General features: G+C 35.6%; 1 protein-coding gene across 1 annotated transcript in view; it reads left to right on the forward strand.

The window, feature by feature from the left end:
- Positions 1-16,746, forward strand: part of PRKAR2A (protein kinase cAMP-dependent type II regulatory subunit alpha) — a 134,658-nt gene that overhangs the window by 66,048 nt on the left and 51,864 nt on the right. The window contains exons 2-4 of the mRNA XM_020998986.2: positions 5,510-5,545; positions 15,801-15,850; positions 16,466-16,549. Coding sequence (XP_020854645.1) covers positions 5,510-5,545; positions 15,801-15,850; positions 16,466-16,549 — 170 coding nt within the window. The remainder of the gene's footprint in view (positions 1-5,509; positions 5,546-15,800; positions 15,851-16,465; positions 16,550-16,746) is intronic.

A 16,746-nucleotide genomic window follows, 5' to 3' on the forward strand; every position in this document is an offset into this window, starting at 1 on the left:
ATGTGATATTGTCTAAAGACTAGTGAGATAAACTAGATTAGAGAGAGAGAGATATAGATTAGACTAGTCTAAATAGACTAGATGGGAGAGTCAAAAACAGTAGAACTCAATAACCCCAGGTTTGATAAAATGGAAAACATAAATTACCTACAGAAGAACCTTCTGTTTGATAAAAAGCAAAACCAAACAAAAAAACACTGCTGGAAAAACTGGAAAGCAGCCTGGCAGGAATTAGACTTAGACACCAACATCTTGCACCATATTCCCCAATACATTCTACTGTGAAAATATTTTATATTTCCAATTTCATGTAAAAACTATTTCTGATTTGTTTTTTAAAATTTTGAGTCACACATTTTCTTTCTCTCTTCCTTCTCCCTTCCTTGAGAAGGCAACATTTTGATAGAGGTTATACTTGTGCAGGTGTGAAAAACATTTCCATCACAATACATTCTAAATGGATATGTGACCTGGATATGAGCAGGATCTCACCTACTGTTAAAAATTAGAAGAGAAGTAGATCATATATCTTTTACAACTGTAGCTGTTTTCCTAACCAAGCAAGAGCAGTTACAAAAGATAAAATAGATAACTTTAATTAATTGAAACTGAAAAGCTTCTGTACATACAATCTAGGTAGAATAAGATGGAAAGTGATCAAATAGGGAAAGAGAATCTTTGTATCAGATTTCTTTGATAACGGTTTGATACCCAAGCTCCGTAAACAATAAATATATATAAAACTAATGGATATGAGCAAACAGTTGTCAAACCACACAGTATTCACTACTTGAAAAAATGCTTTATGGAAATCACTAATAATAAGAGAGATGCAAATCAAAACAGCCTCAAGGTTAACTCCACACCCTGGGCTCAAGTTCCCCTTCTTTGCAAATACTAGCTGTGAGAGTATCCCGAATATCCTGGGCCCTCTTCTTTCTCTTTATTTTTTTTCTTGATGACCTCATCAGCCCTAACAGATTCAGTTCTCAATATACAGGTGACTCCCAAATGTATATCTTCCTCATAAGCTCAGTCCCAAATCATCAACTACCTATTGTTCTCCCTCACTAATTTTCCCCATTGTATTTTTGTATAGCAATCAATCATTGAATTTATTAAGTGCCTGTTATATACTAAGCATTGTTCCAGGTGCTGGCAATACAAAGATAAAAGCCATAGTCCTTGTCCTCAAGATGCTTACAATCTGTCATGGAAGCCACATGTACACATATAAGTAAATATGAACTATATACAAAATAAATTTTTACAGGAAGGTCACTAACATCTGGGATCAGGAAAGACCTTATATCGATAAGCTGGGCTTTGAAAGGGAGGCAGAAGTGTGAAGTAGGAATACATTTTAGGCATGGGAGACAGTATCTTCAAAGGCATGGAAATGGAAAATAGAATGTTCAGTATGAGGAATACTTTTGACATCAGTTATACTATGATGTTTTCCCTGGAATTTTTTCCACCCTTCTTGCTTTTTCATATGATGTTGCATTTTGCCAGCACCCATCATTAAATCTAGATGATTAGGAAAAGCCAACCTTTTAATTCTGTTTTGTACTACTACTTTCTCAAAGACCAAGCCTTAAACCCAGTTCACTCTGGATCTCTTGGATTGGACAATAGGCCCCAGGCATCATTTAATGGTTATTTTTTGGCCCACCTGTAAATAGTAACTGTTTCTCTTTTGGTCAGCAACCCTGAGGGTCTTCTTCTCCCAGTTTGATTTTATTATTATTATTACTATTATCATCATCATTATTATTATTTTTAAAAGGACCATTCCTCCACTTAACTTCTTAAAGAAGCCTATTCACTGACTGGGCGTTGCCTCACTTAGAGTGAGAACTGAAAACACCTTAGCTTAAAAGGGTCCAGGTCTCCCACTTCATCCTGGGCCATCTCCAGTCTTCCTGATAGACATCTGGGCACTGGACCCAGATGGCTCTGGAGTAGAAAGTAAGGATGGTGACTTTGCACAGCCCTCCCTCACTCAAATCAAAGTCATTTACAAGTCATATCATCATCTCTCTGATGTCGTGGTCCTCTTTAAGATGAAGGACAAAACCATACAACAACTATGTAGTTTCTTGATTAAGGAAAATCAGTTGTATTATGATTTAAGAACTGCAGTTTCAGAACTTAGCACATTTAGCAATAATGTAAGGTGTTTTTGCTTCTAATTAGATCCTGTTCGATTTGCAGAGTGTGTTTCTAAGGCTGTTTCCTTAGAATTTTAAGTTTTTGTCTTTCGAAGAGCACCTATTCTTGATATAAAGATGATGAACATTATAAGGAATTATTTCTTAAGGCTTTATCTTAGACTTGTTACATTGATTTAACATTTCACTTAAATGCTCACCCAAGAATGCATCAAACTTTATATCTACTTCAGACATTTAGGAAATCAGAAAAAAAAATTTTCAACTATTACATGCAGCAAGTATTTATTGAGCCACCTGCTGGCTGGGAGTATGACTAGAAAAAATCTGAAGGACAAATCTGGGAGAGAAGACTCTGAGATGAAAATTTAAATAATAAAAGATGTGTCACATTGGGGGTATTTAAGTGCCAAATGAGTGCCACAGATCTTAAGGGATTTTGGCTCAGAGGAAGACAGATTATTATGAGCTGAAGTGATCAAGAAAGGATTCACAGAGGGGATGACATTTGGGCAAGTCTTTGAAGAATGAATAGATGGAAAGGAGCAGAAAAATGATGTGAACAAAAGCCACCACTATTTCCTCCTTTTTATTAAGTAGAGAATGTGAATGATATGTTTGGGAAATGATGAGAAGACTGGCCTGGCTAGAACAGACAGTCCTTCTATAGGGCATAGTTCTCCAGTGAACCATAATCAGTTAAGTATGACCATTATGTAATTACACTGATTTGTTAACAAATATAACTGGATGTTGTGGAAGGAATGTTTGCTCATGTTGGAATAGATGGAAATAATGTGGCTCCCTGTGGAGAATGGGAAAAGGTATTGCCAGTACCATAATACATAAAACATAATACATAAATGATTACCAAGATGAGAGATTTTTAAATTTTAAAATGTGGATGCTTTTTTCTGATGCAGACTCAGAAATCTAATTTAGATTGGAGCAAGAAGCCTTCCCCTATCCCCCCTCTTAAAGAAGATTTGTGGAAGTATCATGAGCTATACCTTCTTCCTTCTTTCCTATGTATTTCTCTATTTCAGGATTAAATTAGGAATTATTTTAGTCCAAAGTTTTTGGTCCACTTGTTTAAAAAAACTCTTACTTATCTTTCTGTAACTGTCCATTCCAAAACGGCGCTTATACTCTTTTCCCCTTACCAAAAGCCTAACTACTTTCTCTGAGGTACAAAGTTTAAGGAGAAACTATTCTCCTTAAGCGTACTAGGGCAAGGGGCCCTTGATTGATCCAATAAAGAGCAATATCCTCTTTTCCCTTGCCCTGACTTTCAAATGTCAATGGATGTGTGATTAAAGGGAAAATTAAGGCAATTTATGAGAGAGGGATCATTGTAAATAATCTGAAAATGCTCACTCTTTAATATTCAAAGATATAAAAAAAATTAAAACGTGAAGTTTTACTTTTTAGCGATCAAATTAGAAAAAAACAAAATGCCAGTGTAATGCCAACAGTACTTTTAGATGCTGGTAGCATTTGCAAGTTGATGTAGTGTTTTTGAATAGTAATCTGGCAGTATATAACAGCAGTTTAAAACTATTCATATTCTTTTGCCTAGTAATCTTGTTAGGAATATACTACAAGCATATAATTAAAGAGAAAACTCTGGTTGTGTGTGTGTGTGTGTGTGTGTGTGTGTACACACACACATATGTAAGAGTTTTATTTTTAATAGTAAAAAAACTAGAAATAATCTACATGTCTAACAGTTGGGTAGTAACTGAACAAATTGTAATAGAACAATAAAATATTGTAGGACCATTCGAAGTGGGATTGTAGGACCATTCAAAAACGGGGGATATAAAGAAATATAGGAGGACATACAAAGTAATGTCAAGTTAATGGAGCAGAACTGGAAGAGCAATATACAGGTTGGCTAAAGTTAGGTAAAAATAACTGTGCTTATACATGTATGTACCAATGTGAGTAAACAAAGAGCAGTAACAGACAGATTAATTTTCATTTGGGTTTATATTTTATAGTAAATAGTTTGAATATTTATTCCTGTTCATTTTTTGCTGGGTTGATTAGTAAAAGGTAAGGAAAGGGGTTGTATGTGGTGGTAAAGAATTAACAAGAATGTGGACTGTAGGATGCATATAACTCAGTTATGCTTATGTTAAGAGTGTTTGCAAATTAAACTTTTAATAATTATAATTTGAAAAATCTATGTAGGTAGCATTAAAAAAATTGTAGTTTTAGGGAGGGAAATTCTGCTTCAGATATCTCTGGTAAGGATCTCATATTCAAAATATAAAGAGAAGTAACACAAATATATGCAGTGAAAAAATGGTTAAAGGATATGAACAAATAATTCTTAAGAAAATAATTGGAAACCATTAACAGCCATGTTAAGGGTTGCTCCATAATACTAATAATGAGAGAAACACAACTCAAAACAATTCTGTGGCTCATATCCCTCAAATTGGCAAATACAAAAATAATTCTGTTTAAAAAGTCTGTGGGACATCTGACACATTAATACATTGTTATGGATTTATGAATTGGACAAGCCATTCTAGAAAGCAGTTTGGAATTATGCCCCCCAAACTACTTAAAATGTCCATATCTTTTGTCCCAGAAATCTCACTGCTAATTATTTACCACAAGGAGATGAGAGATAAAGAAAGAAGCCCTTATATGCACTATAATATTCAGATACTTTTTGTGGTAGCAGAGAACTAGAAAGTTGACCATATCAATTGGGGAATAAGTAAACAAATTATAGGGTACAAATGTAATGGAATATTACTGTACCATCAGAAATCATGATATGAAGGATTCTGAGAAGCATCAGAAGAGTTATGTGAATGGATACAATGAAACAAGCATAACTAGGAAAACAAGACAACATAAACAATAACTACAGCAGTGGAAATAGAAAGAATGAAGAAAAACAAAACAAAACCCAAGCCTAGTGGGCAGTTCATAGAAATGAGCCATAGAGGTGGGGAAGGGGGTCTAGATGTGTGACATTGCATCTGTTGTCAGATGTGACTAATATTTTGTTTGATCTTCCTTAACTTTTGTATTTAAAAAAAAATCTTTGTTTCAAGGGATGCACATATTAAAAAGGAAGAACAATGTAGGGAAATAAAAGTGATATAAAAACCAAAGATATTAATAAAAATACAATTAAAATCATTATTTGAGAAGTTACACTTGAATACTTAAATACCATGTATGATATTCAGACACTTCTGTTGTCATGCATGTAAAATGAGAAAATAAATTTCTTAATCTAAAATGAAATTTTACGACCTTACATCAGAATTTAACTATTTAATGCTAATTGTTTTTTCTTTCTTTTGCAGCACCAGTTATTAACAGATACTGTAGAAGAGTATCAGGTATGTGTGTTCCTCTCCCCACATCCTCATTTAAGTACTGTTTTCTTTTAACTTGCACTTCATATTATTTACTTTAATATTTTGTTGTACAATTTGCTGAGTTTTTCATCTGACAGTGTTACAGACAATATAAATGAATATATTTTTGCATTTTACTTTTTATTTTCACAATCTGAAAATAGCCTAGATTTGCTATTTATTTCACCAGGCTTCATTTTCAAGGGAGTTAATTTTTACTTGTGATGGAAGTGTGCAGTCAGAGAAATTTACCAGCTTTCTTTTTAAATTGCCATATAATGTTCGTTTTTCAGGTTGCTAGTGTTTTCTCTAAAAACACAAAGTCTGATCTGCTTTAAGGCTTTAATCTCTGCTTCCCTGTAGATGTACTAATGACTAAGTTCCAGGTAATAAGAACATTATGTGGACAAAATATTAGACTTAGTTGGAAAGGCGGGATCATTTTCTCAAGAACAAGCAAGAAGAAGATTTCCCTGATGATGTTTAGCTGTTTTTTATGTGTTAATGATTTCTGGTCTTTAAGGAATAAACAGGTTATGATGAGAACACCACTGGATTTGAAGTCAGGATACCTGGGCTCTGCCACTTAACTAGCTCTGTCATTTCAGACGAGTCATTAATCTTCTCAGATTCAGTTTCTTTACTTGTAAATGGGACAATAATACTTAACTCAGGATTTTTGTGAAGAAAGCACTTAGGAAATCTTAAAATACCATATAAACTTGAACTGCTTTTTACTAAAGTAGGCTATTTAGTGACAGATCATGCAAATTTATTCTTCCAACATTGAATGTTAGAGTAGCCTTAGCTGCTGTTATGATAATCTAATGTTGATATTTGCTCCCATTTTGACTTAATTATTATTGTATTTGCATTGGCTTTCACAGTTTGTAAAGTACTTTCATATACATTGTTTCATTTGATCCTCTACCAACACTGTAAAGGTAGGTAGTATACTTGGTATTATTCACAGTTTACAGATAAGGTAGCTGAAGCTTGATTAGTATTGCTTGTGAATGGTGGAAGTAGGACTAGAATCCTCAAGTCCATTTTTCTTTCTAGTATCAAACTCTTAAGTTTATATTATGTACCAGGGATACAAAGGCAGAAATGCAATAGTTCCTGACTTTTAGAAGCTTACACTCTAGTCAGGGAAACAACATAGACATATGTAGGTATGTACAAAGTAGATATGAGATAAATTTGCGGGGAGGCACTAGCAGCTAAGGCTTAAGAAAGTAGAAATTCTAAGAGAGAGGGGTACAGAGGGAATGCATTTCATATTTGGAGGGATAGTCATTGCAAAGGTTTAGAGAAAGGAGAGGAGAGAGTAAGTGAAGTGTCATATGTGGACCAGTAAGACCAGTTTGCCTAGACAGAATCAGGAGTAATGAGTAGTGTATGTAAAGGGGAGGTCGTGGGTAATAAGGCTAGAAAGGTAGGATGGGATCTGATGTAAAGAGCTTTAAATGCTTAAAAGAGGAGATTATATTTGATTCTAGAGTTAATAGGGAGCCCCTGGAATGAGTAGGGAGGTAACCTTGTCAGACCTGCATTTTAGGAAAATGCTTTGGCAAGTTGGAGGCATCCTTTGGAGGGTGGATTAAGAATGGAGAGAGATTTAAGATAGTGAAACCAATTATACTTTTGCAGTAGTCCAGGTAAGAGATGATGAGGCCCTGAACTAGGGAGGTGATTGCGTAAGTGGAAACAGATGGAAGAGCAGTTATGGAGGTTTAAACAAGACATATCATCTCATTGGATATGTGTGGTGAATGAGAATGTCATGGATGGGACTGAGGTATCAAACCTAGTTAACTAGAAGGATAATGATGCAGAAATAGGGAAGTTTGTATGAGGAGTTGGCTTAGGGGAAAAGATAAGTTGTTTTGGTCATGTTGAGTTTGAGATGCCTAAAGGATAATGCTATGTGGGTTTGGTGCTGAGAGGAGAGACTTTTTCTGGATATGTAGATATTAGAGTTATTAGCATAAAGATAATTAAATCTATAGGAGCTGATAAGGTCACCAAGAGAGAGAGCAGAGAGAAGGAGCCAGGACAGAGTCTTGGGTATACATCCATAATTAGGGGTCATGACAAAAGAGACTGAGAAGTGGTCAGACGGGAAGGGGAAGAACTGAGAACAACCAGTGTCACGTAAACCTAGAGGGGAAAGAATTCAGGAAGAGGTGTTGTTCAGCAATGTCGTATGCTGCAGGGAGGTCAAGAAGGATGAAGACAAAGGTCATGAGACTTTGTAAGTGAGAGATCATTTGTAATTTTAGAGAAAGCAGCTTCAATTGAGCCATGAGTTATGAAGCCAGACTGTAGAAGATTAGAAGGAGAACAGTGTTTATAGGAGGTTGACTGAGAAAAGTAGGAAAGGGTCTACAAACCGTAGGCCAATGAGCTTGACATGTAGATTCAGACATGTAGAGAAGTAACGTGTACACAGACAGCATAAAGGAATGATTAGGCAAAGGAGAAGGACACAAAGAGGACAGATACTTGAAGAAGATCTGAGAAGCAAGAAAACAGTCAGCCAAGAAATATTTATTACTTACTGTGTGTCAGGCACTGTGCTCTGTGCTGTATATGCAGGTTAAGAATTCCTGCTTTAGGGAGCCAAGATGGTGGAGTAAGAAGTAAGTTGCTCTCACCCTCTCTCATTGACCTCTGAAAGCTCAGAAAATATTGACCCAGGAAAAACTGTGAGCCACCAAAAAAAAAGGGCACAACAGTCTTGTAGTCTAGGAAGCTTGGGAGATTAACAGGAAAGTCCCCTCTCACTCTAGGGGAAGTTGAGCAGTATAGGACTGAAGGCACCCCAGCAAGCCAGCAGCAAACCCCACCTCAGCATATCAGGGGGAGGTCCTGAGACCCAGGTTGGTGGAGCAGGCAAGTGACAATGCCTGGACCCCCTGAGAGCCTCAATACAGGCAGGGGAACCGGTAGATACCAGCTCTGAAAACTAGCCCAGGCAGTGGTGTTCTCCAGCAGCGAAATCACCCGGTGCCTCAACACAGCTCTGGGAAGCACAACTCCAGAAGGCAAAGCTCCAGGTTTACAGACATTCGCCAGCAGCAAAACATCCCTGTGCGAGGCCTGAGTGAGCAGGAGCCAAACATTCAAGTGCAAGGCCCCAGTTAGCAGGAAAAGAAGCTTGGGTAAGTGTCTCCTTTGCTCCAGCAGGAGAACTCAACATTTCTTTTTTAAAAAGTCAGGAAATAGTTAAGCACCATGGACAAAAAGCAGAAATGGAAAATGACCATAGATTCTTATTTTGGGGAAAGGGGAAGATCAACACACAATTCAGAAGAGGACAACATTGTCAATATACCCACATCTGGAATCTCAGACGGGAATATGAACTGGTCTCAAGCCAAAAAAGCCTTCTTGGAATAGCTCAAGAAGGATTTTAAAAGTCAAAGAAGAGGGGGTAGAAGAAAAATCAGGAAAAGAAATGAGAGGTATGCGAGAGAGAGAGAGAGAGAGAGAGAGTCAATAGTATGGAAAAGGAAGGACAAAAATTAGCTGTAGAAAATTGTAGGGAAAAAAAAGGCCTTAAAAAGTAGACTTGGCCAAATGGAAAAGGAGGCACAATAACTCACTGACGAGAACTCCTTAAAAAGTAAAATGGGCCAAATGGAAAAGGAGGTACAAAATCTGATAGAAGAAAAAAACTCATTAAAAATTAGAATGGAGCAAGTGGAAGCTAATGACTCCCTGAGAGAGCAAGAATCAGTCAAACAGAAACAAAAGAATGAAAAAATAGAAGAAAAGGTAAAATACCTCATTGGTAAAACAACTGGCCTGAAAAATAGATCTAGGAGAGACAATCTAAAAATTACTGGTCTAGGGGCAGCCAGGTGGCATAGTGGATAGAGCTCTGGGCTTGGGGTCAGGAGGACCTGAGTTCAAATGTGACCTTAGACACTTGGCACTTACTAGCTGTGTGACCCTGGGCAAGTCACTTAATCCTGATTGCCTCAGCAAAAAAATAATAATTATTATTATTATTGTTCTACCTAAAAACCATGATGAAAAATAGAGCCTGAGCAACATCCTTCAAGAAATCATCAAAGAAAACTGCCCTGAAGTCCCAGAACCAGAAAGTAAGTTAGTCATTGAAAGAATCCACTGATCACCTCATGGAAGAGATCCCCAATTGAAAATGCCAAGGAATCTTGTAGCCAATTCCAAAATTACCAGATCAAAGAGAAAATATTGCAAGCAGCTAGAAGGAAACAATTTAAATATCGTAGAACCACAGTCAGGATTACGCAGAACCTTGCAGCTTCTACATTAAAAGATCAGAAGGCATGAAATACAATATTCCATAAGGCAAAAGAGCTTGGATTACAACCAAGAATCAGCTACCCAGTGAAAGTGAGCATAATCTTTCAGAGGAGGAGATGGATATTTAACGAAATAGGGGACTTCCAAACCGTCCTGTGAAAAGACCAGAGCTCAACAGAAAATTTGATCTTCAAATACAAGATTCGAGAGAGGCATAAAAAGAAATGATGAGCAGGCAGACTTCGAAAAAACCTGGAAAGACCTACATGAACTGATGCAGAGTGAAATGAACAGAACCAGGAGAACATTGTACACAGTAACAGCCACATTGTGGAATGACTGACTTTGATAGACTTGGCTCTTCACAGCAATGCAAGAATCTAAGACAACTCCAAAAGACTCAAGATGGAAATTGCTGTCCACATCCAGAGAAAGAATTATGGAGTCTAAATGCAATGGAAGTATACTATTTGTTCTCCTTTTCTTTTGTTATTTTGTTTTATTGCTTCATTCTTGTGGTTCCTCCCATTAGTTCTAATTGTTCTTTACATCATGACTAATGTGAAAATATGTTTAATATGAATGTATAAATAGAGCCTATATCAGATTGCATGCTGTCTCAGTGGGGGGAGGAGTGGGAGGAGGAGAAAATTTAAAACTCAAAATCTTATGGAGGTGAATATTGAAAACAAAAAAAAAAATTAAAAAAATTTAAGACCTTCGTTTAAAAGGCCAAGGTTTCCCACAGCATCTGGGGCCATCTCTAGTCATGCTGAGCTATATCTTGTCACTGGACATATGACTCTGGAGGAAAAAGTGAGGCTGGTGACTTTGCACAGACCTCTCTTCCTTAAATCCAATTCACTTGTACGTCATGGCATCACCTCCCTGATGTCATGGTCCTCTTCGAGAATGAAGAACAAACAACAACAACAACAAACTCCTTAGAGGTGAGCTAGACCTCAGATCTTATCTATCCATTGTACCTAGAAGCTGCATTGATGTATTTAGAAAACTCATGTGGGCACTTATATGAAACAAAAAAAAGTTAAGTATGAACTAGATTGGGGAGGTCCTTTAATGCTAGACTAAACAGTGTCTACTTTAGAGGCGATGTGGTACAATGAAATGGATGCTAGGCCCTGAGTTAGGAGAAACATAGATTCAAATCTTACCTCCAGTACTTATACTCCGAGAATAATTTTTCTCAATGCTTCCATTTCCTCATCCTCAAAATGAGGACAACAATTCCCATCCTAGCTATCTGTTAGAATTATAAGCATCAAATGAGATAATGTAAAACTTTACAAACCCTTAACATTTAAAAAAAAAAGAGTTCCTGCTTTAGAGAAACAGAAAATTATTGACAAAATAGATTCTGTTCTCAAGTAGGCATTGCATATAAACTCTCATGCCATATGCTCATTTCCTCATGTGGAAATCATTAGTTGATATTAATAACATTGCATAGAATATAAGAGGCTACATAGAGAGAGAGAGTGTGTTGGAGTCAGGAAGACCTGAGTTCAAGTCCAGCTTCTGACACATAACAACTGTGTGAACTTGTGCAATTCCCTTAATATCTCAGTACCTCAGGCAGCATTCTAAGATTATAAACTATAGAGAAGATGCTGATCTACATTGGTAGAGCAAGATTATTTTTCTTAAGTTCCCTGGTCCTATACCCATTACCATATATTTCATTGCTATGTATCATTGATGAGTATATATCATATCCAAAGAAAGACATTCAGTACTCCCCCATGACGTTTTTGTAGTATAGTCATAGATCTATGTCAGTTTCACTTTTGCAACATCTCTCCAGTATGTCCCTTCTGTCTTCTGTTACTGCCACCCTCATCATCTCATACTGGACTATTCAATAGCCTGCTGATGGATCTGCCTGCCTTAAATTTCTCCCCTCTCCAATCCATCCTCCATTCAGCCACCAAAGTGATTTTCTTAAAGCACAAGTCAGACTTTGTCATCCTGTACTCATTTTTTAAAATTTATTTTTGGTTACATCTTAAGTTCCAAATTGTCTTGCTCCCTCCCTTCCCACTCCACACTAGAAAAGGCCACCATTTGACACAAATTTGTAAGTATGTGTAAAACCATAGTATGCATACTTCTATTTATCAGTTCTTTTTTTGGAGGTGGATAGCATCTCCTTTTATAGATCCTTTATAGTTGATTTGAGTATTTATGATACTCAAGATATCTTAGTTGTTCACAATTATTCTTTGAACAGTATTACTGTTGCTGTATACAACATTCACTTGGTTCTGCTTACTTCACTTTTCATTATTTCTTGCAAGTCTTTCCATGTTTTTCTAAAATCAACCAGCTTGTCATTTCTTACAGCTCAGTAATATTCTAGCACAATCATATACCACAACTTGTTTAGCCATTCCCCAATTGATGGGCATCCCCTCAGTTTCCAGTTCTTTGTCATCACAATGAGAGCTGCTGTAAATATTTTAGAACACATAGGTTCTTTTCCTTTTTACCTGATCATCTTGGGAAACAGACCTAATAGTGATATTTCTGGGTCAAAGGGCATAATACACAGTTTTATAACTCTTTGGGCATAATTCTAGATTGCTGTCCAAAATGGTTGGATCAATTCACAATTCTACCAACAGTGTATTAATGTCCCAATTTTTCCATATCCTCTGCAACATTCAGCATTTCCCCCTTCTTTCATTTTAGCAAATCTGAGAGGAGTGAGGTGACATTTCAAAGTTGCTTCATTTGAATTTCTCTAATCAATACTGATTTAGAGCATTTTTTCATATGACTATGTATAGTTTTGATTTCTTCATCCTAAAACTGCCTGTTCATATCCTTTGACCATTTATCAATTGGGCAATTACTTATATTCTTATAAATTTGACAAAATCCTCTATATATTTGAGAAATGAGCACCTTTATCTGAGAAATTGTCTATAAAAACTTTCCCCCAGTTTTCTGTTTTCCTTCTAATCTTGGCTACATTGCTTTTATTTGTACAAAAACATTTTAATGTAATCAAAATTTATCCATTTTGCATTTCACACTGCTCTCTAATCTCTTGCTTATTCATAAATTCTCCTGCAATGCATAAGTTTGATAGGTAATATGTTCCATGTTGTTCTTATTTACTTATGATATCTCCCTTTATATCAAGGACACATATTCATTTTGACTTTATCTTGGTAAAAATCTTGTAAGATATTGGTTTCTACCCAGTTTCTGCCAGACTGCTTTACAGTTTTCCCCATAATTTTTTACCAAATAATGAATTTTTATCTCAAAAGCTTAAATCTTTACTTTTGTCAGACATAAGGTTACTATAATCATTTACTACTGTGTGTTGTATGTCTACTCTATTCCACTGGTCCACCTTTCTGTTTCTTCACCAGTACCAGATAGTTTTGATAATTACTGCCTTATAATATAGTGTAAGATCTGGTACTACTAAATCTCCTCCCTTTACATTTTTCTTTCTTTAATTACTTTGATATTCTTTACATTTTGGTCTTCAAATGAATTTTGTTATTATTTTTTCTAGCTCAATAAAATAATTTTTGGTAGTTTAATTGGGATGTCATTGAATAAGTAGATTAGTTTAGGTAGAATTATTGTTTTTATTATATTGACTCTGCCCACCCATGAACAATAAATATTTCTCCAATTATTTAAATGTGACTTTATTTGTATAAAAAGTGTTTTATAATTATGTTCATGTAGTTCTTGGGTTTGTCTTGGCAGGCGTACTTCCAGATATTTTATGCTGTCTATGGTTATTTTAAATGCAAGTATCTCTTACTCTCTCTTCTTGTAGATTTTGTTAGTGATATGTAGAAATATTAACCATTTATGTGGACTTATTTTATGTCCTTCTACTTCACAAAAATTATTAATTGTTTCACCTGGCTTTTTTTAGTTGAATTGCCAGATTTTCCAAGTATATTACCATATCATCTGCAAAAAGAAATAGTTTTATTACCTCAATGCCCATATTTCACTCCTAATCTTATTGGGAAGGCCTCTAGCTTATCCCTATTATAAATAATGCTTGCTAATGGTTTTAGGTAGATGCTTCTTATCATTTTAAGGAAAAATCCACTTATATTTATGTTTCTGAGTGTTTTTAATGAGAATGAGTGTTGTAGTTTGTCAGACGCTTTTTCTACATCTATTAATATCATCAGATAATTTTTGTTACTTTTGTTTTTCATATAATCAGGTTAATAGTTTTCCATATGTTAAACCATCCCAGCATTCCTGATATAAATCCCACTTGGTCACCATGTATAATTTCACCATGTATAATCTTTATGACATATTCTTGTAGTCTGGCTAGTATTTTATTTAGAATTTTTGCATCCATATTCATTAATGAAATCGACCCCTACTTATTAAATTCCAGCCGCCCCTATTACCTCCAGGATTAAATACAAAATCTTCCAGTTGATATTCAGAGCCTTTCAGAGGGCTAGGTTATTAGCCCTCACCTACTTCTTCTGCCTTCGTACACCTGACATCCCACCACTTAGCCTCTGCTATTACTTAAATAAGAAATTCCTTCTCACGACTAGGCATTTTCTTTGACTGATGCCCATGCCTGGATGTTCTGCTTCCTTATCTCAGTCTGCTGCCTTCTTTGGCATCTTTCGAATCCCAACTAAAATCCCAACTTCTATAGGAAGCCTTTCCTCATTGTTCAGTCATTTTTTCAGCCATGTCCAATTTTTCATGACATCATTTGGGGTTTTCTTGGCAAAGAAGCTGAAATAGTTTGCCATTTCCTTCTCCAGCTCATTTTACAAATGAAGAAACTGAAGCAAACAGGGTTAAGTGGCTTGCCCGGGATCACACAGCTAGGAATTGTATAAGATCAGATTTGAACTCAGGAAGATAAGTCTGCCTGACTCCAGGCCAGGCACTGTATATACTACACCATCTACCTGTCCGTGCCTTTCCCCTCTTTTTGATTCTAATGACTTCCCTTTTTTAATTATTTACTTTTTATCCTATATATAGCTTTCCTGTACAACACATACCACAGTGCCTGACACATAGTAGGTTCTTAATGTTGATTGATTGACTGTTCTCTCCCTCCTCAGATTTTCCGAAAGCATTTTGTATTCTTTGTGTCTTTCTTTGCCTAATCATAACCTTTATTTTGTCTGTATACGTGTTATCTCCCTATTCCTCTTCACTAGTAGAATTTAAGCCCCTAGAGGGGTGGGACTGTGCAATTGTTTATCTCTTTCTTTAGCACTTAGTAAAGTGCTTTGTGCTAAGGAAGGACAGAAACAAAATTCAAATAAAGCCTCCTGGTGACTAAGAGGACTCTGGATTTGGATTGCAACAGGGATTATGCGATAAAATTTTTGTATCAAATATCTCTGGTAAAAGTCTGAGTTCCAAGATACAGAAAGAATTAACACGGATACCATTACCCCCAGTGAATAAGTGATCAAAGGATATGAACAAACAATTCTCAGAAAAAGAATTACATACTGTCAATAACTATACTAAACATTGATACAAATCACTACTGGTAAGAGAAGTACAAATCAAACAACTCTGAATTTTTACCTGATGCCTGGCAAGTTGGCAAATACAACAAAGATCAAATAGTAAATTTGGATGGGCTGAAGTAAGATGAACACACTAATACATTATTGGTGGATCTGTGAATTGGTTTAACTATTCTGCATGGTGGTTTGGAATTATGCTAGCGGAGGGGTTGATTAAAACGCCTGTGCCTTTTACGACATGGTAGGTTCTCACTAAGTGTTTATTGTTTTTATTTGTATTAAAGGGGAAGAATCACAGGTTTCGAGGAGAGTAAATGAAATAAAATTGTGTTTACTCATTCTTTCTCAGGTAGGGAAGAATATACATATAACATTTTCTTCTTCTCTTTTTCCCCCTCTGCATGAAGTATGTGCTGAATCTTTCAATCCAGATGACGAAGATGATACAGAGCCAAAGGTAAGAAAATACAAGTTTCCTTCAGCTGTTTGGTGAAGTTGGTTATTGAGATTTATTTCTCTTCAAATAAGCTAATAAAATGTGTTTCTATCTAATTTTTAAAAAATTAAACAGTTTGTGATATGCACATTGAAATTAATAGCCTTTGAAAGATTTCTGAAATGTTCTAATATTGAAATTCCATTTATTGTATAAAATAATAAAATAATCGTTTTTGTAACATGCATTGCAAAATTCGTGATCAGTTTTTTACTAAAGATATTTATGGGTCATTTGATAAAACAAAAGTAATTTTGAGGTACTTTTCTCATTTTTGTCTGACGTAAGTTTTATGGTATTTGCTATTAGATCAATTGATGTCCTCTGTTTTTCCTTTGTAGAAAAATACTTAGATTTTTAGCTAAGTAGATCTAATTTATGATCTTTGACAACTATTGATTTGACTTGAAGCAATGAATAGAATAGATTTAGTCCCCTCTTTTTTTTCCTCTTTTAAGAGGAAAGAAATATATCATAATTTTCTTGATCTATTGATATAATCTTTCATTCTCTCTTAAGAAAAAGAAAATTTTAAAAAACTAAAGAAAAGAATTTTTTATTGTATTTATTTTGTAGGTGGTTCATCCCAAGTCTGATGAACAAAGATCCAGACTTCAGGAAGCTTGCAAAGATATCCTTCTCTTCAAAAATCTTGATCAGGTAACAGCGATACTAAAAGCATCTTATGACAGTACTCAATCAGTTTCTTTGCTATTATTATATAAATAGATTTAATGGCCACAGGCAGACCAGCAGTTAGAGATTTCAGAAACATTTTACTTAGGAACACTTTTCTGATTGGAAGCAGCCCAGAACTGGAGAATAAGCAATGGCTTTTTAGTCAGAAGACCTGGCTT

Source organism: Phascolarctos cinereus, unplaced genomic scaffold (assembly GCF_003287225.1).
Source record: "Phascolarctos cinereus isolate Bilbo 61053 unplaced genomic scaffold, phaCin_HiC Scaffold_4;HRSCAF=312, whole genome shotgun sequence".
NCBI lineage: Eukaryota > Metazoa > Chordata > Mammalia > Diprotodontia > Phascolarctidae > Phascolarctos > Phascolarctos cinereus.